The sequence below is a fragment of the Platalea leucorodia genome (assembly GCF_965183815.1).
Source record: "Platalea leucorodia genome assembly, chromosome: 6".
NCBI lineage: Eukaryota > Metazoa > Chordata > Aves > Pelecaniformes > Threskiornithidae > Platalea > Platalea leucorodia.
The window spans coordinates 2,679,539-2,700,265 of record NC_138828.1 but is presented as its reverse complement, the minus strand read 5'-3'; the positions used below and the strand labels follow the sequence as shown (position 1 = coordinate 2,700,265).

Genomic DNA, 20,727 nt, shown 5'->3' with positions numbered 1-20,727 from the left:
AGCCCTCATTGAATTACCTCCCTAGTTCAGAAAGGAAAGGTTATTTTTCCCTCTCCTTTCCCCTTGGCAACTCGAGAAGAGTTGCCATCGCTGCTCACTAAAAATGTCCCTTGCAGGGCCATTGGTGTTTCAGGGTGCTCCAGGGATGCCCCTGAGCTCTCTGCTGGGGCCACCGACCGGCCCAGGCAGTACAGGGGCAACCCAAAAAGGGATCAGGGCAACTAAAAGAGCTTTTCTGGGCCCAAAGGCCTGTGCAACCCATTGGTGTTGTAAATGCGGTGGGAATATTTGTCAGTCACAACAGAAAAAAAAGGTGCCTGAGGATGCTCACTTTGGCCTGAAATTTTTCATGTGGTTTCTCCAGTGATTTGAGGGGTGGGTAATTACTCCCTCTTTCCTGTAGAACCGAGAAAGGACCATCAGTATTTCATATTAGAAGACGTGGTCGGGATAAATACAGCTACTGCTTTTTTTCTGACAAGCATGCAGTGAGGAGCTCACCGGCTCTCAGCTCTGGTCCCTGGCTTTGGCCGAGCTTGGGGTCCGGTCCTAACCTCGCCGTTGCCCTCCGTGCACCTATTTCACCTTGTGCAGCGCCTTTAATCGCCGTCTTCTCCAGGTGCGGTCTGGGAGACTGCAGCTGATGCTCTTGGATGTTACCCAGTTAGCATGACCTGGGACGTAGCAACTGATGGATCTGCAGGCTCAGTTAAATAATAAAGACATTAAAAAAAAAAAAAGGCAGCCACGCTCCCCGGTGCAGGGTCCCCCAGCTCAACCCCCGTCTGCAAAATACTTCACCTGCGCCTGCAATTTGAACTGCTTTTTTCCATCAGTGCGGGGGCGCAGCCCTCATCGCCGCTGTCCTCACTTCCCGGGGCTTGACACCTCCTTGGGAAGAGGTGACGGCTCTGGAAATGGTGGGTGACCTGGCCTTTGGGAACCAGCCCAGCCCCCAGGGAAACCTGGAGTGTCTGATGGCAGGATAATGAGATGCTAATGAAGCCCCCGGGGGAATGAGCTGGGGGGGGGGGGCGGGGGGAGAGGCTGTGAATGTGCATCCCTGTTTCCCCTTCAGCTTCACCGCCAGCCCCATTTACAGTGGTGAGAGTGTCGTCAGGATCATCCCAAGGTTTAAAAAAGACGTGCAAAAATGAGTAAATGCACATAAATAAGCTGCGGTTCAAGCCACGGTTATCTTTAGAGGAACGTAGTTTCACCTATTTCCAGGCAGAGTCTTCCTCTTGCCAAGTGGGGAACTTTTAACAGGGATTTTTCAGTCCACAGTGAGACTCAATTAGCCATTTAGGGGCTGATGGGGAGTGATTTTGAGAGACACTGCAGAGCATTTTGTGCCCTTTCAGGAATCGCGGATCCAAAGTGTTCCCTCCAGCCGGAAAATCTGTATATGGCCCGGATCACCTCGGGTCGTTACACTGGCTGGAAACCTTGTGTACGGGTATGCCAAGCCAGTACAGCCTCTCCTTTGTTCACGGAGAAGCGTTTGTTTTATAAAAATCTAAAATAAAAGGGGTTTCTGTTGAGGACGGAGAGGCCTGACGTTTCTTTGCCACTTAAAACCTGCTTGGCTATAAGTGGGACTCGAGTGCGGTTTTATGCCTGGTGCGGGTTCTGTGTGAATCACGCCCCTTAAAATCTCCTCTAAATTGATAAAAATATTTGTTCTACCGTTTCCCTTACTTCTGTGAAAGCACTCTGAATCTTCATTCCTTCAGAGCTGCTGTTGTGATTATTTATAATAAACTGATGGTTTTCACTGTGAATTTTGTTTATTTTCTCGGATTCAACATGTTGCCTTATTTCCTGTAAATACAGCATAATCTGTTGTATTAACAAGGTAGTCTTTATAAAATAGCCTGGTTAGCGTTTGGCCAATATCCACCTGTTGGGGATTTCACAAGAGCTGGCAGAAGGAATTGAAAGTTTAAATAACTTTCCCATGGATTTACCCTTCAGGGCTGAATTGTTTTGCCCAAGCGATTTAATACTGGCAAGAAATTGGCGGCCGGAGTAATGGTAGGCAGTATGAGAACAATTTGAATTACCTCGTCAGTCAGACCATCTTCTCCATTTGAATGCAGGTGGTGGAATCTGTTGTCTTTAAAAAAAAATGAAAAATCTTGCCTGTGCTTTGGTTTTAATTTCAAATTTACAAACTTCTCGACACATTGTTACTGCTGAGTGAGGCTGTACTAGGGCCGGGAGAACCCCCTTTTTTTCTGTTTTGTGTCTAGAAAGGTGTTTTGCTTTAGACTGCATGCTTTTTTATCATCGCCTCTGCCAGTGGAAGCAGGTGTTTCTGAATACTGTCGGCCTTGCAGATATTTTCTCCGTCACTTACCCGGTTTGTAGTCATTTCACGCTTTGCAAAGGCTGTCACTGGGTTTGCTGCTTTTTTCCCCTCCTTTAAAACGCATTTCCTATCTAAAATTAGAGATGTGCCCTAAAGTTTGGTGGATATAACATATTTTCAGAGTGATCAGACCTGAAAGGACCCTTCCTGAACCCCCTGCTACATTCGCATTGCACATGAAACAGGTCGCAGATTCTGTGAGAAGCTACGAACCATACTGTGCCGAGAGGGAAAACATTGATCTTTTTGTCGGGCTTCAGCCTGTAAATCATTCTCAAACAAGCGTTCCTCTGTTTTGCCCAGAGCTTCCTGTTGCTGCTGAGAGTACCGGCGTACGGCTGGCACCAACCAGGCTCCGAGGCTGGGATTTTTGAAAAACGTTTGAATGTCAGTCTTAATTTCCCTTGAAGTCACAGGTAGACTGGTTTGAACTTCAGCGAGATTTGGGCCAGGGCAACCAACTTACTAAAATCCCCTTTACATTTGCCACACATCTCTCCATCCTCTCAAGTATTTTTGGATGCTTTGCCGCAGCAGGAGGGGTCTTGCCTGATTGCCTGCATAACTTGGAAGCAGAAAACCTCAAAGTGGCAGGACTCTCCAACCCACGTAGGTGTTGGAGACCTGTGGACAATTTTGGCCCAGCTTCATCTGAACCTGAGCCGACTGGTTTGGGTTTCCTTGGGAAGGTTTGCCAAGTACCCGATCACTGTCCGTGTTACAGATGAGCCTGTGCCATTTCTTGCAGCTTTCGTCACCTTTCTGTGCTTTCTTTTGCTCAGTTTACCGGACAGGCATGGCTCAGTATTTCACCACGCTGTCTTTGGTTTTGCAGGTAGCTGTATCCAGCTGGGTGGCAGGTGGATCCAAGGGTTACCATGAAGTTTTCAGGACCCCTGGAGAGCCAGAGGTTGTCTCTCCTTCTGGAGACGGCAATCTCTAGGGAAGCTCAAATGTGGAAAGCACATGTGCCGAAAATTCAGCCCAATCAGGTAACGTCTCTTCTTCTCCTCCTTCACCTTAGTAAAAGCATGAGTCTATCCTCTGGTGTATTTTTATGTGAACAGCTGACACTGTTGCATGAGAAGTCACCTTCTGCTTGAGACCTGGGAAATTAGCCTCTGAAGTAAGCGATTCCTTTTTTATTTGAGGGACATCCCTGCAATCAGGGGTACAGAAACACACTGTGCAGCCTACAGTGTGAGATCTCTGCTGTTGCTTGTGAAAGCACGTACATGTATTGTCCTAATTAAATTAATTGTACAAATTGCGTGGATAATTAACGCCCATTTCTAGTGGGCGCCAACTCTGCAACAGTTCTTAAAAGCAGCTTCGTTTTCTTGGACCAAGTTCACCGATAACAGCATTGAAATGCTGGTTGCTTTCCACATGAAGTGACACCTTCTCACGTGTACCGTTACCGCTAGCTTAGCTCGGGCCTCCCCCCAAAACGGCATATTCACAGCGAAAGCCTGACTTTGACGCCTTTTCCCGTTCTGAGCCAGATTCTCCCCTAGCGCGAATCAGCCTGGTTCTGCAGGGTGGGCTGTGGCTCTATCAGCAGAAGCCAGATGAGGCTCTGACTTGGTAAGGCACTGTCTGCTTCAGGGAGAACCCCACTGGCTGTAATCGGACTATTTATGGAGCGGGGTGGAAGTGCGTGTCGAGGGAAGCAGAGCCAGGCACTGGCCCGTTCCCGTGAGCAATGTTCTCATAGGACTGGAGGAAAATTCCGGGTGGAGGGAGCTGCCGGGGGTCCGTAGTCCAACCTCCTGCTCAGGTTTTGCAGCAGGGCCGGCTGGGAGGTTGGACCAGGTCGCTCCCAGCCTTGCCCAGCCTGAACCGCGTTTGTGCTCCTTGCGGAGGCGGCGTCTGTCTAGCATGTCCGCTCAGAAATGCCTGTGAACTCCACAAAGTTTTGTTTAAAACAAAATGTCCAACGTGAGGACGGTTGTCGTTGAGTTTCTGGTACCTTGTCACCAGGTTGGGCAGAAATAACCACATTGACGGGCTCGGATCCAGTCTTGCTGTTCTTGATTCATGTAAAATGTTCATGCAAGTATATCAGCTGTTGTCAAAGCTAATCAGCGTGGTGTTTGTTTTTTCTGTCTGGTGAGGAAGAAACGGCTGTTGTTGTGTAGGAACAAATAGGTTTTTAAGGGGCTCAGTATTAGTTTTGTTAATCCACATTTAGGTTTGCAAATAAGTGGCCTGGTTGTCAGAGGTGCTGAGTATACTGTAGCTGTGGCTGTCTTCGGGCACGTACCGATTCAGACCCTGGCTTATGGTAAACCAGCCTGTTATTCCATGCTGGCAGTATTCCTGGGGTTAGCGATTATAATGTAGGGAGATAAGATTACGGTATAACAAGATAGGTTAGGGACTCGGAGAGTGTAACCAAACCAGATTCTTGTGTGAAGGTTTCACAGGGACAAGGCGCTCGCATTTTTGCCTTGGTGAAGTTGGTTCTGGTGGCTCAGCGGCCACCACCCGCATTAGGCACTCTCCCTAGCAACCCCTCCTTTGCAGGACTGCGCTGTCGCCCGTTGAAGATGAGGTTCCCCACCTGCGTGGTTTGAGTTGTCGCTGGAGCAGAAGGACTAACCTCAGCCCTCTCTGCGGGGAAGAGTAACCTCTCCCTGTCCTGCCGCCAGGGACCTCGAGGGGGTCTTAACGTCACTGCGGTTGAGGTCTGCAGCACCTCGCGAGGTGTTGTCCTCAGTGGTAAATCCTCAGAGAAGGTAGCGGGACTTTGGGCCGTCTGCCAAATGTGAAACCGGGGAGGCAGCTCTGTCGCCCGCCGTGAAAAGTCGGAGTAGGATCAAGCATGGCAACAGCCCGATGGCTAAAGCCAGCGTCAAGTTTGTGCTCGATAGCGGAGTCTCGCGTCTGGCCTGGAGGGATACCAAGTTTGTGCGAGGTCCGTGCTTGGGAGCGCTTCCTGGCCCTCTGTGCTCGTCACCCGAGGGTTTCCTATCCTGGAATTCCCACCCCCAAAACCGTGCTGTCTTTGTAACCTTTTTCTTCATGTTTTCCTACATGTCAGTTCAGACATCGACTTTATCAGCTAGAATGCCATAGCATTAAATGTTTTCTAGCAGTAAATAATCATTAAATTGGATTGAAATCTCTGTGTGCCTATGTACCAAGGTCAGATTTAGAAGAGAACATAAACACAGCTGTCTGCTCTGGGGAAATCCTGACTTGCAGTGCCACCGTGCAGCTGAAACCCCTTTATCTGTAGTCACATACATAGTTCTCTCTGTTCCTACAGTTCGTGACGCCCCACTTTCCAAACTGTCGCGTGTGCCCCCACTTCTGCAACGTTCGTTTTGGCAACGTTGCAGCCACGGACGTTCGGTGTGACCGATCCTATTTTCTGTAATATCTGGAAGAAGGTCATATTCCCTGACATCTACTACCTTCTTCTGCAAGCAGCTGCAGTAGCCTAAAAACCTCACTCGTATGAAACTGTTGTTTATTTCCCATGACAGTCAGGAAATCTGCATCCTCCTGTGTATCAGATCTGGCAACCCAAAGCGAGTGTAACTTTCCGTTCCTTGCTACCAAGGTAGACCGACTACGGAACGGGTTTTAATGAAGTCATCTGGTTTGCAAATGAGAAAATGTGAGTGCGTCTACAATAAACAAAAAAAAAAATCTAATGATCGGATTGGAGGTACGCCGTAACTGTTTTCCAGGAGTTAACTTTCAGTTTTGACGCTTTAGGAGACGTTTTTCATTCTAATATACAAAACCGGAACAAAGTCGGTTTCTAAATATGTGTCAGATTTGAGATCTTTGAAAGGAAGAAGGAAACTCCTCATTACAGAAAGAGGAAGGCTTCACATTTTTAGTACAGGATGCCGAATCTGTCGGGGACTTTGGTCCTGATAATGTACGGGATTTTTCTGTTTCGTTTTTACTTTTTGTCTGAAAACTCCCATTTCCTACTGGCATGTGTATTTCTTTTAGTTTTCCTCCTTTAAATGTAGGCCACTGGCTCCGGGTATTTGCAATATATCCAAGCCAGGTGTCACAGGGGCTTTTCAGCCTGCAAAAATAGGTGGGCTGAGTCTGGAACCCTCCTAGTGCTTCAGAGTGTATTCGGTCTTTTCCCCCCCCTTGTTTTTTTTCCCCTCTCTTGGGTTATACAACGTGCAGATGACATTCAGAAGTTTTCATGTGATTAAGGCTTGAGAAATCAAGCAGTAAAGACTGGTCAAAGGTTGATTTTTGCATGTTACCAAGTAACTTTGCAGCAGAGAGGTGTGTACGCCATGGTTTTTATTTTTTTATAGAAACACAGTGTCACTTCTGTCATTTCTCCTTTCTTGCCTGTTCTAGCTCTTTCTGTCTTCTTGTTTGTTCTCTGTATCTCTTGAGGAATCAGGAGACCTCAGTTTATTTCCAGTTTTTCCACTCTCTCAGCACATGACCCCGGGTTGGTCTTTTAACCTTCTGATGCCTGTTTTATCCCGCGGGCGAATCGGAGCCTGACTTACCATTTTTTGTCAAACATCGTGAGAGGTTAATGCATCCAGCTCTGCCGCTTTGCCGAGCAGCAGTCTCCCTCCCCGGTGCTGGTGCACGTTATCGTGCCGGCGGCCGAGGCTGTGCCGCTTGAGCTCTCCGCTGCGCCGCTAAACCGTGGGCAAACCCCGCAAAACGCCGCTTCTGAAAGGTATCAGGAGAGCACCTCTTAATTCCCGACCGGTGCAAGTAGAAGCAGCCCGGCGAGCGTTACTTGGGGGTTGCTCTGGTGTGAAACAAGCGCTCCTGAGATCCAAGGAAGGACCGATTTGGCTGTGATGCTTACAGCTGCCCTTTGCAGAAGCCTCCCGGTCCTAACAAAGGTCACCTGCCTGCTCCCCGAGGAGCCCGCAGCGGGACTGGGCAGGAACAAATAGGGGAAAGAGCAAAACATCTCTGAGACAGCAGACACTAAAGAAAAAAAAAAAAACTACCAGGTAAGGTGTTTTTCCTAGATTAGGCAGCAATAAGATTGAGTCATGTTTGAGTTCACAGATAATATTTCTTTTTAGACTGCATTTTCCCAAAGTCTCAAGGTATTCTTAGAGGTGATTTGTGCTGTGCTCGCTCTCTGGAGCCTGAGTCTCGGCCTCCTGTCTCGTGCAGCGGGCCCGGCGGCAGGGTTGCCGGCTCAGGGACCGGCAAGGCGACGCGGCTGCCGGCGAAGGGGAAGCAGAGCAACAGCTCTGTGTGCCTCTCACCATTGCCAAGGCCTCACAGGCAGCTTTCTGACAGAATGCCCGAGAAATGGGGTTTGGGGCACTGATATGGGAATTCGGACAAATAAGATATTAACCATCACGGGACGCTGGAGGCCTCGGGTCTGTCTGTTTTGTACGGGGCGCTGCGTTCCCTCCCTTGGGCAGAATTACTGACCGCTGCGGTTGCTCCCTTCGGCGTGGCAAAATGACAGGCACGGCGAGCGCGGCGCTGCCATGCCGTTACTCGGTGTAGTCACCTGCCGTCCCGGCACGTTGTCTGGCCTCGTGCCACGTCATGTAAAAATACCTGTCAGGAACCCTTCCCAGAGGCTTCCCGCCCGCTGACAGCATTTAAAGGCATGTTCATCGATAGGGTGACAGGATATTTCTTGGTAAGGAATCCAGCAAATAATGGCAGGAAGCAGGTCAACGTGACGTACTCCTGCTTTACGCAGGGAAGAGGGAGAAGCCGACGTCCCTCCGCTTCCCCATTTGTGTCCCAAACACAGCCTGTCAGCTCCCTAGTCCTGCAAGGTGGCTTATTCGTGTTTGTGCTGAAACAAAACTGACGGGTTTACACGCACTGCTGTGGGCTGAAAAGGCGGGAATTAGCGTCATGCCTTCAGCTTGGAAAGGAGGATACAGGTCTGTCACTCACACGTGGGTTTGGGATAGCGTCGGTAGCTTCGCGCGCCCGTTGCGCTCCTCGGGTGCCACATCGCGCGCTGATAGCGGCAGGGCTGGTGGCGTGCAGCCTTGTTCCCTCCGTCGCTCCCGCCGGACGGAGGTGTTTGCGTGCTCCGCAGGTGGAGGGCAGGGAAAAGCTGCGGAATCCTCTGCTGTTATTTTATGGAGGTGCCAAGCAGGACGGAGAAGCAGGAAAGGTTCCTGCTGCGGGCGAGCCAAGCGGCACCTCCTGCAAATAGTCCGGAGACGAGCGCTCCGGCACCTGCGCGGGCTCGGTCTGCGATGGCTGGTGCGGGGAGGGGGGCAGGTAACGCGGTCCCCCCGCAGCAGCCGGGGGTCCTGGGCACCCCCAGTCGCGCAGGGCGAGTAGGACCGGGGCTCGGTCCGGCGCCCGATGCTGGCGGCGATTGTGGCGAAGAGCTGGGAGCGCTGTCACTTGTTTGTTGGCAGGAGTCACGCACACGTGCCGGGATGGGCAACCAGATCTGTAGGTCAGGCCTTGCTCTGATCTCGCCTCCCCTCCAAAAATAAAAAAAGAGGGGGTGGGAAAGCGCCAGCCGGAGGAGCTGGATTGTCCTGCAGTCAGTCCCCAGGGCGGTTGTTAGGTCTGTCTCGGAGCAACCTGCTGCTGCTCCTGCGTGAAAACGGAGCCCACCGTCGCTGGGCTTGGGTTACTTTTCCCTAATTAAAGCCGTCACGCTAGGCTATCGCTCTTCCACCCCGGGGGTGAAGTTCCACAACGGTGGATTTGTGGGGACAAAACAAAGAGCTGGCCGGTGAGTGGCAGAAGGCGATGTCTGTGGGAAAGTACCTCCAGGCCGAAGAGGAACTTTGCTTTCCAGCCCAAAGGGACTTTTTTTACTTTCAGCCGCTGTAGTGTCTCGGTTTTGCTTTTAATTTTATAGAACTAAGGCACACTGACCTCGCTGCTTAATTAATTTTACAGTGCTGCGCTTCTTATTTGTGTTACTAGGATGACACGGGTACACCTTCGAGGGAGAGGGATAAAGACGGCTACGTTTGTGCGGGAAGCTCCTGGCCCTGCTCGGAAGCAGCAGCAGGGTTCGCGGATGCGGTGGGACCAGTTCTTATTCCCTCTGCCTGCCCCTTCAAATGGTCCATAACGAACTTTCCTAGCGCCGACGGGAGGAGGTGTAAAGCCACCTGGTCTTCCTGTGCGCGGGGATTCTCCCCCCACCCCGGTGCTCCTTTATTTGCAGTTAGGGAGTGGAGTAGCCAAACTTTTTGTAGGATTGCTGTTATTGCAGAGAACTGCTGGAGATTCGCCTCCTTGCCTTCGCTTCCCCAGGCAGTTCTCAAGAAGCCAGCCTTTATTTTGAAGCCTTCCTTCTGCTGCGCATACACCTAGATGCGAGTTCACTTTGCGGTCGGTCCTTCATATTAAAGGAACACGGTGATCTCTGTCGGGGCTGGGTTTTGTTTGTTTTAATTTTATATCATGCTTAGACACACTGTTGTTTTTCAGGGGTTTAGATTGAACACCATTTCTTTTTCACATGGAAAGGCCAGATGTTACCAGGGACTGCGTGTACAGTTGCTGTTCTTTATGTTCCGGCCTTGCTATTTAAAGCTAACTCCCCAGTCTGAATTTTCGCCTTTCGGCCTCACACGGCCCATGAAGAGTGAGAAGGTGTAAGGACAGATCTCGGGAGGACCGAAGACCGAGAGGCAGCCCGGAAAGACGATCTCGCCCTTCCCACCCACGCTGTCTTTAGGAGAAGGCCTAACCTTTTGCTTTGGTGGGCGCAGGGAAAACGGCGCTGAGCCAGGACAGACACCGCCAGGAGCCGGTTCTGCCGGGATCTAGCAGGAACGGGGTTTGCCAGGAATGGAAGGGGATGGGAAAAATCCCCCCCCGTGCTGCCGAGGCACGGCCCTGCCTCCCCAGCAAGGAGCGCGAGGGACGCCGTTTTGGCCCCCCGAGGTTGTGTTGCAGGAGGGAAGGCAGGGGAGCCTGCCGCCGCCGCGCTGACGGCGCAGCTCTCCCCTCGCCGGCCGAGGGCCCGAGCCCGTGCCTGCCGGCTTTGCTGGCAAAGCCGCTGTGGCGGGGCCAGGGCGGCGATTTCAGAGTCAGGCTTTTAAAATCAAGTTTATTTTGTTCGATGGGGTGGTTTCAGGTTGGGTTTTAGCAGGTGAGCTTACCTACTGGATTCACCCAGATACTGCATTTCCAAAATAATCCTTTAAGCTGCTTGAAACCTTTGAAGTCCACAACGTTGTCCAAACCTGGCTGTGATTATAAGCCCTTTCGTATGGCTTTGTCTCCTTCCATTGAAAAATAGGCGCAACAAATAAAGCGACAAGGAACTTCATCTTAACTATCGCTCCTCCCTTTTCTGCCTGCTTTAGGTTCAGCTGCGCAGGCATCGCTTTGCTACAGGAGACGTACGCTCTGTAAGGAGAGCCAGTAAATAACATAGCGGTGCCCGTTTTTCTCCCCAGATACGTTCTAGGTCCCCATCCTGCTGTCCAAAAGATGTTTCTAGCAGAGCATTTAATAAACTCCTCACTGCTGTGTGGTGCATTCATTGTGCTCCCAGCGTGCATCCAACGAGCATTTCTGGAACAACGTGTTGCAGACAGCGGGTGCCCTGCCCCTGGTGGGGCTCAGGTTTCACCCTTAAATTGCAGTAAGGATTTTAGAAAGAATCATTATTTCTTGGAATTGAGGAAACGAATTTTCTCTTCTCTCCTGCAAAACGGTAGGTGCTTTTTAAAAAGCCACGCTGTAGCGACGCGGCATCCAGAGGTCCCAGCTGAGACCAGAGGCCCGTCTGGATCAGACACAGTCCTGCTGTGGTTGCAGCGTCAGGGCTTCAGGAGAGAAAACAAGGCCGGACTTTGTTCTCCTGAGGGGAGCACCTGATCGAGCACTGCGGGCACGCGTTGCAGGCAGAGGTGGTACGGCTTTATTAGCCCAGCGAGTACAGCTGGAAGAAACAGCGTTGGCTTGCACAACCCCGTGCCTTTGGACGAGATCCCTGCCACAGCAGCGCTGTTACCACGGTGCTTTTTCTAAGGGAGCTGGGTGGCCGTGTTTTGGGGGGGACGCGTGTCTGCGAGCAGCGGTAACCGGCCCCCCGTCACCGAGCCCGACCCTCGGCCCCGGGGCTCCAGCCCCGCCACCTCCCCGTCCCTCCTGCCCCACGCGGGGGTGAGGGTGCAGCTCAGCACCCGCAGGGAAGTTAAGCACAGAGTAAAGCTGTCACGCTGCACGTCGCAGCGAAAGGTGTGAAGCTGGTGTCCTCACGGGGGCCCTGGCGTAATTACAGGTCTGCCTACGACGCTCTGCTTCCACGCACGTTCTCGGCTCCAAGGCAGGAGAGTCAGCGACCTGTAACAAAGCGCGTTACTGTCCGTGCAACGCACACAGTAGGCACACTGGTGATAGGTGTCGCCTGAAGTGTTTATTTTGCGTCAACGTTGGGTGTTTTTATATTTTAAAATTCTGCTACTTCCCCCCCCCGCCCCGTGTTATTGCTGGGAGGACGGCTCCAACCCAGCCCAGCAGCAACGTCTGTTTGCGCAAGCCCTGAGCTTGCTTTTCCACAGTGACTGGTCAGCCAGCATTTCGTTCGCTTTCTTTCTCTTAAACCATCTCAGTAGTAGCCAAAAAAGCACAAGGACCCCACACCTATCAGAATAAATTTGTTTGGTTTCACTTCTCACTTCTGGACGGCTCCTTGCTCATCACCCCACATCATCCCCCCTGGAGTGAGACCAGACCCTTACTCAGCTGAAGTGAAAGGCTCCAGGAAAGCTGTAAATATTTCTGAAGACGGACAGAGAGAGAGAGAGAGATTTTATGTCAGTGACTGATCCATACGTGTGGTTGAAATCCAGCTGTTGGCCAAACCGATCACTGCTGCTGACCTGGGCCAAAAAGTGAGGGGAAAAAAAAAAACCATCCCAAACTTTTTTAGGTGAAATCAGACCTGCTTTACCTTAGTTTGTAGTTAACTGTACTACTAAAGGTCTTTCATAAGCTGTTTGGAATTTTATTTTTTTAACAGATACTGAGCTAAAAATATCCCCATAATTTGAAGGAAAAATAAACCTTCCCTCTGAAAACACCAACTCAGTCCCTACCCTCTTCTGTCTGTCGGGGGCTGCGCATCTGCCTGGCTCCCGTTGCACGTCTGGTTTTGTTCAAGCTGGGCATTTCTGTGTAGCTACACTATTCTAAGGAGGTTAAAAAAAATAAATCTCTTAGAGCTAAGCCGGAGAAGACCCTGTCAGTACTTGAGAAACTATGACACATCCTTCTTCTTTTCCCCGCTGTACGGTGAAATTTCTGAGTGATGTTTGAGGTTGCTGTAAGGAAAGTTGTGATCCCCAGGGCAGATTCCTTGGGATGGGGAACGTAACTGTAACTGCAGGAACAAAGCGGTGATTCAGGCTGGCTCGAGGCCCCCCCTTTCCAAAGGAGGCTTTGTTTCCGCGCTGAATAACTCCTGCGGAGGTAAAACGTTTGCTCTTTGCTGACTTGCTCAGCCTGTGTATAAGAATAGTTTGTTTTTCTCTCCAACAGGATGTAGCCATTTCTCCAAAGCAGAGGGATGAGGTCATCCAGTGGCTGGCCAAGCTCAAATACCAGTTCCACCTTTATCCAGAAACGCTCGCCCTGGCCATCAGCCTTTTGGACAGGTTTTTAGCTGCAGTAAAGGTAAATATTTGCAGATACATAAACTGAAATAGATTTATACCACCCACTCAGCTGTTTCGGTGTACAGTCCTAGTGGTGCGGTTGTACGGAAACGCTTACTTTTACCCCTCGGCTCTCACACCCTCTTCCTTTCTCACGCACGTATAGGATGCTCCAGGAGCTTAATTTCAGGTTGTGGAACTGGCAGCACACACTGCCGCCAGGAACTTTTGGAGGTAGATCCCTTCCGTAGTCATTTTTTACCCAGGGAAAGTAGCCGTTGCTTTAATAAGAACGGACAGTTCTCGGGGAATCGACCCAGTGCTTCCAACTGCCAAGAATATTTTCCCTCTTTTCTCTGTTCTGCTCCTTTCCTTCATGTAACGCAGCTCATGAGTTTAAACGTACCACTAACCTAAGAGAAAAGAGGCACCCGTCCTCTTCAGCTACGTGCTCGCTCTTAACCTGGTTTGAATGCTGAATTTGCCTCAGCACAGTACCTGTTCCTTTAAGCAATTCCTTTAAGCAATCAGAAAAAGAGGCTGTATAGAGGTTATTTAGATAAAAAAAGAACAGTCTCTGCCTTAACCTAAATTGACTCATAAAGCTAAAGGAAATACTAGCTCGCAGTTAGGAACCTAGGCCCAGTGCCCTCTGACAAAAAAGTCGGGGAAAGTCCCTGCTCACCTCTTAATTTCTCTGGTGCTTTAACTGCATTTTATCTCATTTGTACCACCTAGAATCGCTGGGAGCACCTGCTAGCGGTGAACTCGCTGGAGGAAACAAATAGATGTTTGAGGACAAGTTTGGGCCTGGCAAGTGTGGTAGTGCAGGGAACTGGGGGGGGAAAAAAAAAAAATACGGGGGGAAAAAGGGTACACCCAGAAATGATTGCTTTTTGGGGGAGTAGTTCACTACCGAGCGCTCTGTAGCCAGTCTGACAGACGAAGAGCTTAAGACTGACGTCAAGTCAGGCAGATGGGAAGCAGAGAGGGGGGTAAGCAAGCATGGGTGCAGGCCACCAAAGGGACAGGCTGTCCCCTCCCGCTGTACTGAACAGAGAATATATACGCCCGTTTGATTTTAAGGCTAACACCATAGAAACTGTTTAAAAAAAAAAAAAAAGACAAGTTAAAAATCAGAATTTGGGGTACCCGCAACTAGGATCTGCTGCTCTCCTGTCCCTCCAGATCCGCCACAGGAGGAGGTTAGATGTGCTGCGCTCGGGCCGTGTTTTGCCCCCGCGCAAGGGACTGAACAAACCGCGGGTCAACCCGAAATCCCTGGCCTTGAGCTGTGAAGCCGGGCTTCGGGTAGCCTTATCTCTTGCCGTATTTGCTCAGTCACATTCCATGCTCGCAAAGGTGCGGTCTCGTCTGCGCGCGTGTCTTAGCTCATCACCGCTGCTGCTAGGTAAGCGATAGAGCTCAGCGATAGAGCTCAGCAGATCTGAGCAGAAGAACGTATTCTCAGCCTGTGCGCTTACGTTTCCCCGTGACTTAGTTTGGTAGAATGCAAGTGACATCATCCATTAACCTACCCTTTAAATATTAATAAATATTGATGACGTTTGATTACAAGTCATGGAAGTTTTTATTTTTGAGGAGATCTCAAACTTGCTTATCTACTGAAATACCGAGATGGGAAACAGATTTAAATCCCTCAACAGCTAATGCCCTCGAGTACAGTTTTTCTGTCAGTAATTTGCAGCAGCCAAGGAATCTGCAAAGAAAGCAGGAGAACACGAGTAAGGAGTCCACGGCCTGCTTCAGGCAGCAGCGAGCAGGAACGTGGAAAGGTGTTTTGTCTGGGTGAGCACTGTTCGAACAGCTCAGGGCTTCGTGCTCCCTCCCCCAGTTTTCCTCTCCCATAAAGCCATCACTATTCCGATGCAGCTTAACTCCTGTTTTGGTTTTTTTACCAGGCGCTTCCGTGTGGGATTTTATTATTAAGACAACTAGTCCCGTCCCTTCCCTTCACCGTGAACACGCTCTGAAATTGCTCAGGCTGGCTGCCCCGAAGGCTGTTACCCTGTCCTTTTGGTGCAACTCCCTGCACAGCACTCGTTAACCCTCAGCAGAGCCATGTTCACAGCCAGTCTTCCTAAAAATAACGGGGAGAAAATAGGGGCGAATAAGCTTCCCTGATGTTAGGGACCTGCTCTAGACACCTGCTTTTCCCTGAACACGACGCAGGAGGTGTCCTTCTTTGCTACGCATTATTTCGTGCTAATTTGACGGTTTTCTTCGAAGCCGCCTGGGTGGTCAAGAACAAGTTCCAGTCTTACCCTAAGGGTATTTATTCTCTTTGCTTTTAGTGACACCTGAACTCATAAGCAGATGTGTGCACACACTCCCCCGCCCCCAAGTGTGGATTCTCTACACGTATTTAAGTTTAAATGGCACCAGAAAGCCAAAGCCCTAGGCATAGCATGGTCCTTTTTAAGTAACTGAGGCTGAACGTAGGTAAAGATCTTCAATTGGGACACGATCCCGTGTTCTTCTCTTGTTGCTTTCTGGAAGCAGTGTTCTGGATTTCTCGCCAGCTCATTGCATGAGCGTAACGTGCAGCATCTCACCCTTCAGCCACCCCACAGCGCTGTTGCTTCTGCTAAAATTTACCTAGCGAGAATAAACGATGGCAACAGTTCAGATTATAAGTAGATTTCCACATTCGGCGCAGGATTTTCACTCACCTTTGCTTTCAGCATCTCCTACCGTCGACAGAAGAGGACCGGTTGCCAGTCGGCTGTTGGAGGGGGGGCACAGCTCTGCAGCTGTCTGCTCGCTCGGCTGTGACGAGGTTTAGAAGAGGTGCCTCTACATTCCCTAGCCCCCGGCCACTAAGGAGCAAGGGGACACATCCCGTGGTTCTTACGCTGATGGTGGAAGTGAAGTCCTTTGTCAGACAGTCACATCGACGAAGGGCGCCGCTAAGCAAGAACTCCAGCGTGCGCGCCGTACTCGGAGCGCGTGCTTCGCCCGCTCCATCACAGCGACTGTCTGAACGCGCGCAGCCCGTGCCTCCTGCTTCCCCCTCACCCCCGAACCAAGGCAGAGAAAAGGAGTTTTTGAGGCACATGAAAAAAATCACCCCTTCCCCTCCAACTTTCACTGACCTTGCCTAAAACAACTCACTGTAGAAGGGACCAGCTCTCCCTCGATAATCTCTGGGCCACGGTTTTGAGAATTGCGGCGTGATATTACACGAGTGGGGATTTTTATGGGTGTTTTATACTTCCCTAGGCAAGGACAGCATTTTTAAATTCTCTTCTTTTCCTTCCTGTTCTGTGTCTGACCCCCAGCAGCCCTAACAGCAGAGCTCTGCTGAAGCAGGTCAAACGGCAATTTCTTTTTGCCAGGTGACAGTCCAGCCCTTCTGATTTTCTCTTTCCTATTTCTACCGCGCTGCCTAAAAACGAGCTCTTTCCACTCCAGCGCTGCACATCAGCGGGTGCCGGTTACGATCGGGAGGCTGGCAGATTGCCGTTCTGCCTTACATCACGGAGTACGGATTTTTGCTTGGCACGCCTTGCCACCGCCGTGGCGTAGTTGGAGGTCAGCCTGCTGATCCAGAACGCGGTGCACGGGCAGCTGAGACCCTGGGGCTCAGGACGTCCGACCAGAACGGATTACGCCTAATTTTCGCATCGCATTCACACAGACTTCTCTGCTCTTCTGTACCGTAGGCTCGTCCAAAGTACTTGAACTGTATTGCAATCAGCTGCTTCTTCCTTGCTGCAAAGACCATTGAGGAAGATGAGGTAATTTTTTTGTTCTTACTCCCCTAGCATTGCGTGAATACACACTCCTCCAGTCCTGCCTTTGCCTGCACACGGTGGCCGACGCTTGCCAGGACAGGCACGAAGCGTTTTGCGTGATTTCTATAATGACTGGTTCTCGCGTTTCTTTTCTGCATTGGTTTTTGCAGAGGATTCCAGTACTGAAGGTGTTGGCTCGGGATAGCTTTTGTGGTTGTTCTCCAGCTGAAATTCGCAGAATGGAGAAGATTATCCTGGATAAACTGAACTGGGATCTTCACATGGCAACGCCACTGGATTTCCTTCATATTGTAAGTAGGGGGCTGTTTACATTCTTTCTGGAGTCTGACAGTGTAAATTGGGTACCTAGACAAAAACTCTACCTGTAGGAGAGCGAAGACCTCAGGACGTGTTCGTAATTCCTCCGTACAAGTAGTTTCTGAAAGAAAAAGCCTTGCCAGAGTATTTCAGAGGAGACTTGTGACGCTTTGGGCGCCATTTCCAAACCGCAGGCCTGCCGTCTGACCTGTTCTGAGGCATATTAAACCACAAAGCTAAGGCTCTCAGCTCCTGAAACCCTCGCCCCTAAGTCTTAATCGCTAGGGGTTTGGCTCAAAGCTGAACGCCAAGCAGCACGAAAATGGTTAAGTACAACCATGGAGAAAGCACTGATGCTGGGCAATTGGTGCGCTCTGGGCCTGCTACAGAAAGGCACGGCCAGAGAGCCAGATCGGTGGCTGAGATAAGACAAGAGGACGGAAAGTGTCCTGAGGTTTTCTGTTGAATTTCATCCTCTCTGCTTGCTCGAGGAGGAGTTTTTGTCTAGGACGCCTGAACTGCCCAGCCTGCGTTGTTGAGAGAAGGGTGGAAGGGCATAGCCTGTTGCCAAGCCCCGAGAAGCCTGGTCCCCAGGCCGATGATGCGTACGATGGCAGGTCCCGCCAGAAAAGCTGCGCCAAGCCGTTGGTGGGTTTTTTGTGGTGCGGAAATTGCCTTGGAGGTTAAGCAGGAGGATCCTTGTGCGTCAGAGACGTGTCGCATGTCGTTCTCGAGGTCTGACCTGGCTTTGCTCTGGGGTTGCCCGTCGGTGACGCCAGCTGCCTCACGTGCTTGTTTCCCCCCCCAGTTCCACGCAGTTGCGGTGTCCAACAGGCCTCAGCTACTGACCATCCTGCCCAAGCTGAGTCCCTCTCAGCACGTGGCGGCGCTCACCAAGCAGCTGCTGCACTGCATGGCCTGTTACCAGCTGCTGCAGTTCAAGGGCTCCATGCTGGCGCTGGCCATCGTCAGCCTGGAGCTGGAGAAGCTGCTCCCCGACTGGCTGGCTCTCATCATCGAGCTGCTCCAGAAGGCACAGGTGAGGGGGTGCTGGCACCGCACGCTGCAGCGGGGGGGGACCGGGGGCTGCCGAAGGCTGCGTCTCGCTCAGTTCTCCGGTGATCCGAGCCGGCCGGGCCTTTCAGATCCCTAGCTGCTGCTCTCTGCCTGCAGTTCCGCTTTTGCGAGGATGGTTGTGCTTCAGCCTGCAGGGAGAGTTTGTTGGGACAGTTCCGCAAAGTCTTGATCTTGACTGCATCCAGCGGGTGACACGGGGAGGAGCCGTGTGCCCTGATGCGTACGAGCTCTCTGCATCGGGGAGAAAGTAACACACCGGGGAGAGCATCCTAGCTAGCTGCTCAGCCGTTCGTTCTAAGCATACGGGGTGGTCTGACAAGTACTGGAAAGACAAACGCTCAAGCTGCTAAAAACATGCAGTGAAACCTTTTAATATCTGACAGGTTTTTACCCCCCAGTCCTGCCGTGAGGGCTAAGAAGCAGCAGGGGTCTGTATCTTACAAAGTCGCCATGTTGGGGGTCTTTTCGGTCCTTTATCGCTTACTTTCTCCCGCGCCCAGCGTATCATTGAGAAGCGAGGCGCACGGGTGGCCGGTGTGTTCAGAGCCCTAGCCCTGCCCTGGCTGACAGCCTCTCCTCTCCGTGGCAGTAATCCCGCCCTGCCGGCGTCTCTGCTTGTCTTCCCGCTCCAGATGGATAGCTCGCAGCTGATCCACTGCCGGGAGCTTGTGGCACATCACCTTTCCACTCTGCAGTCTTCTCTGCCGCCCAATTCTGTATATGTCTACAGTCCCCTCCAGCATACCCTGGTGACCTGTAACAGAGGAGCGTTCAAATGCCAGCCCTCCTCTGTCCCAGGGCCAGGTTTCTCCAAGGACAACGGCAGGCCAGAAGTGCCAGTCACAGCTACAGCCGCGCTCTACCAGCGTCTGCCAGCTCCCAGCGGTTGCAAGCAAGCCTCTGCCAAGCGTAAAGTGGAAGAGATGGAAGTGGACGACTTCTACGACGGTATCAAGCGTCTCTACAACGAAGACATCGCTCCGGAGGTAGTGGCTCTTGAAAGCATGGGCTCTGTTTGTGGCGCTGATGTCTCGAGGCAGGAGGGCAACGTTTCCCCTTGTCCGCCTTTGCAGCCAGTGTCTGTTATGTAGCCGTGAGCGCGCACCACCCGCTCCGCCATAGCTGCTCTAGAAACCACGCAGAACCTGGCATCCTGTGTTCGCAGCGGGGGGAGAAGGGGCCATACCTTGTCAGGCTGAACTGAAGGGAGCCAAAAAACAGAAAAAAAAAAAAATCCCAACCCTTTTTTGAATTTTTTCCTTGTGCGGCTAATTATAGTTCCACTATTTAAGCACTTAAAAACACAAAAAAGTATAAAAATCTAAAAAAAGACCCAAAAACCAAACAAAAAAAGTAGCAAAAACCTGTTCCTTTCTAGTGTTGTCAGTTCTACTGTTTTTCTGCTCCTGTGTATTGTAACCCATTCTCCACGTCCAAGAGCTCACATCAGTCGTGCAGAGTCGTTCCAGGTTTCCCAGCCAACTAACACCTCTCTGATCCGATTTCCATCTGCTCCTTGCTCTCTCTCTCTGCTTGCTCCTCTCTTAATTCTCAGCAAGTCTTGTGCATGATGTTCTGTACTCCCTGACCTTCACGACAGCTTTCTTTTTCCTTTCTGAAGACAAAGACCTTTTCTGTTTCGTTAGCGCTTTGGTGTTTAAATGTGGTAATATTTAAAAACTGGATTTAAATAAAAGGTTAGTCAGGAAAAAAACCAAAAAACAACACTGGCAAGCTGCTCCACACTTAAGTAATAACCACAGGAGTGTGAACGTACTCTAGAAGAACACTAGGGCAGCCGGCCACCGTACCTTACACAGAGACTTGGCCAAGTTAAAACAGTTTGCGTTTTCAAACACAGAAAGCAGTACTTAGAACAAAAACGGTAATTTCTGCTTGTTTGCACCGAGAAATGTTGCACTCAGTGTAGGTTTTCACCCATGCCTTGACTCTCTACGTCAAGCGTAAACCTTAAATTCTGCAGAGTCTGGTTTTTTCCCATATGTTTATAAGCTTAGCGTGTGACCAGCACCGCTCGGTGAGGTGCTGGGGCAGCTACGTACACCTGAGGTTTGAAAGGTGTCTACTTACCAGCCACAAAACCAAACCAAAAGACCCTAACCCTCAAGTTTTGTGTTCACGTAACTTCTAACCGAGAGTAAAACCTTTAAAAACTTGTCTCTTCAATGTTACCCCTCTGTTTCTCAGAATGACCTGTCCCGATTGTAAGCTCTCTCCACAGCCCTGAGGAAGGTATTGTATTTGGAGCCATTGTACTGATGAAAGCCTTCTGGTAGCAATAAAGAAAGTTGTCCTGGATTCCGAGTCTTGTTTTGTGCTTTTCGCCCGAGTCCGGGATCGCTTTTACCCAAGGGAGCTGCTCCGTGCCAGACCTGGGAGAAAGCAGCTTTGGGGGCGCCGGGCAGGCGGGTGCCAGCGGAGTCGCACAACCAACTCGGGGCCTCTGCAGCGGTGCCAGCTTTAGCCCCAGCTCTGGCGGCTCCGCGCTCCCTCCTCGGTCACCAGGCCGAGCACGGGCCACTCGGTGCACGGCTGGGACGCTGCTTCATCTCACCTCTCCGGTAGCCATCTCCTTTTTGGCATTCCGAAA

General features: G+C 50.9%; 1 protein-coding gene across 2 annotated transcripts in view; it reads left to right on the top strand.

The window, feature by feature from the left end:
• CCNI (cyclin I) overlaps positions 1-20,434 on the top strand; it is a 32,732-nt gene extending 12,298 nt beyond the window's left edge. Inside the window, exons 2-8 of one of the 2 annotated variants that reach the window (XM_082316218.1) lie at positions 3,210-3,366; positions 12,848-12,982; positions 16,650-16,724; positions 16,892-17,032; positions 17,848-18,078; positions 18,749-19,102; positions 20,325-20,434. In XM_082316218.1, the coding sequence (XP_082172344.1) occupies positions 3,253-3,366; positions 12,848-12,982; positions 16,650-16,724; positions 16,892-17,032; positions 17,848-18,078; positions 18,749-19,102; positions 20,325-20,345 (1,071 nt within the window). In that variant the 5' untranslated portion in view covers positions 3,210-3,252 and the 3' untranslated portion in view covers positions 20,346-20,434. Of the gene's footprint in view, positions 1-3,209; positions 3,367-12,847; positions 12,983-16,649; positions 16,725-16,891; positions 17,033-17,847; positions 18,079-18,748 lie in introns of both variants that reach the window. The other variant, XM_082316217.1, reaches the window with a different exon arrangement.
• The last annotated feature ends 293 nt before the right edge of the window (positions 20,435-20,727 follow it).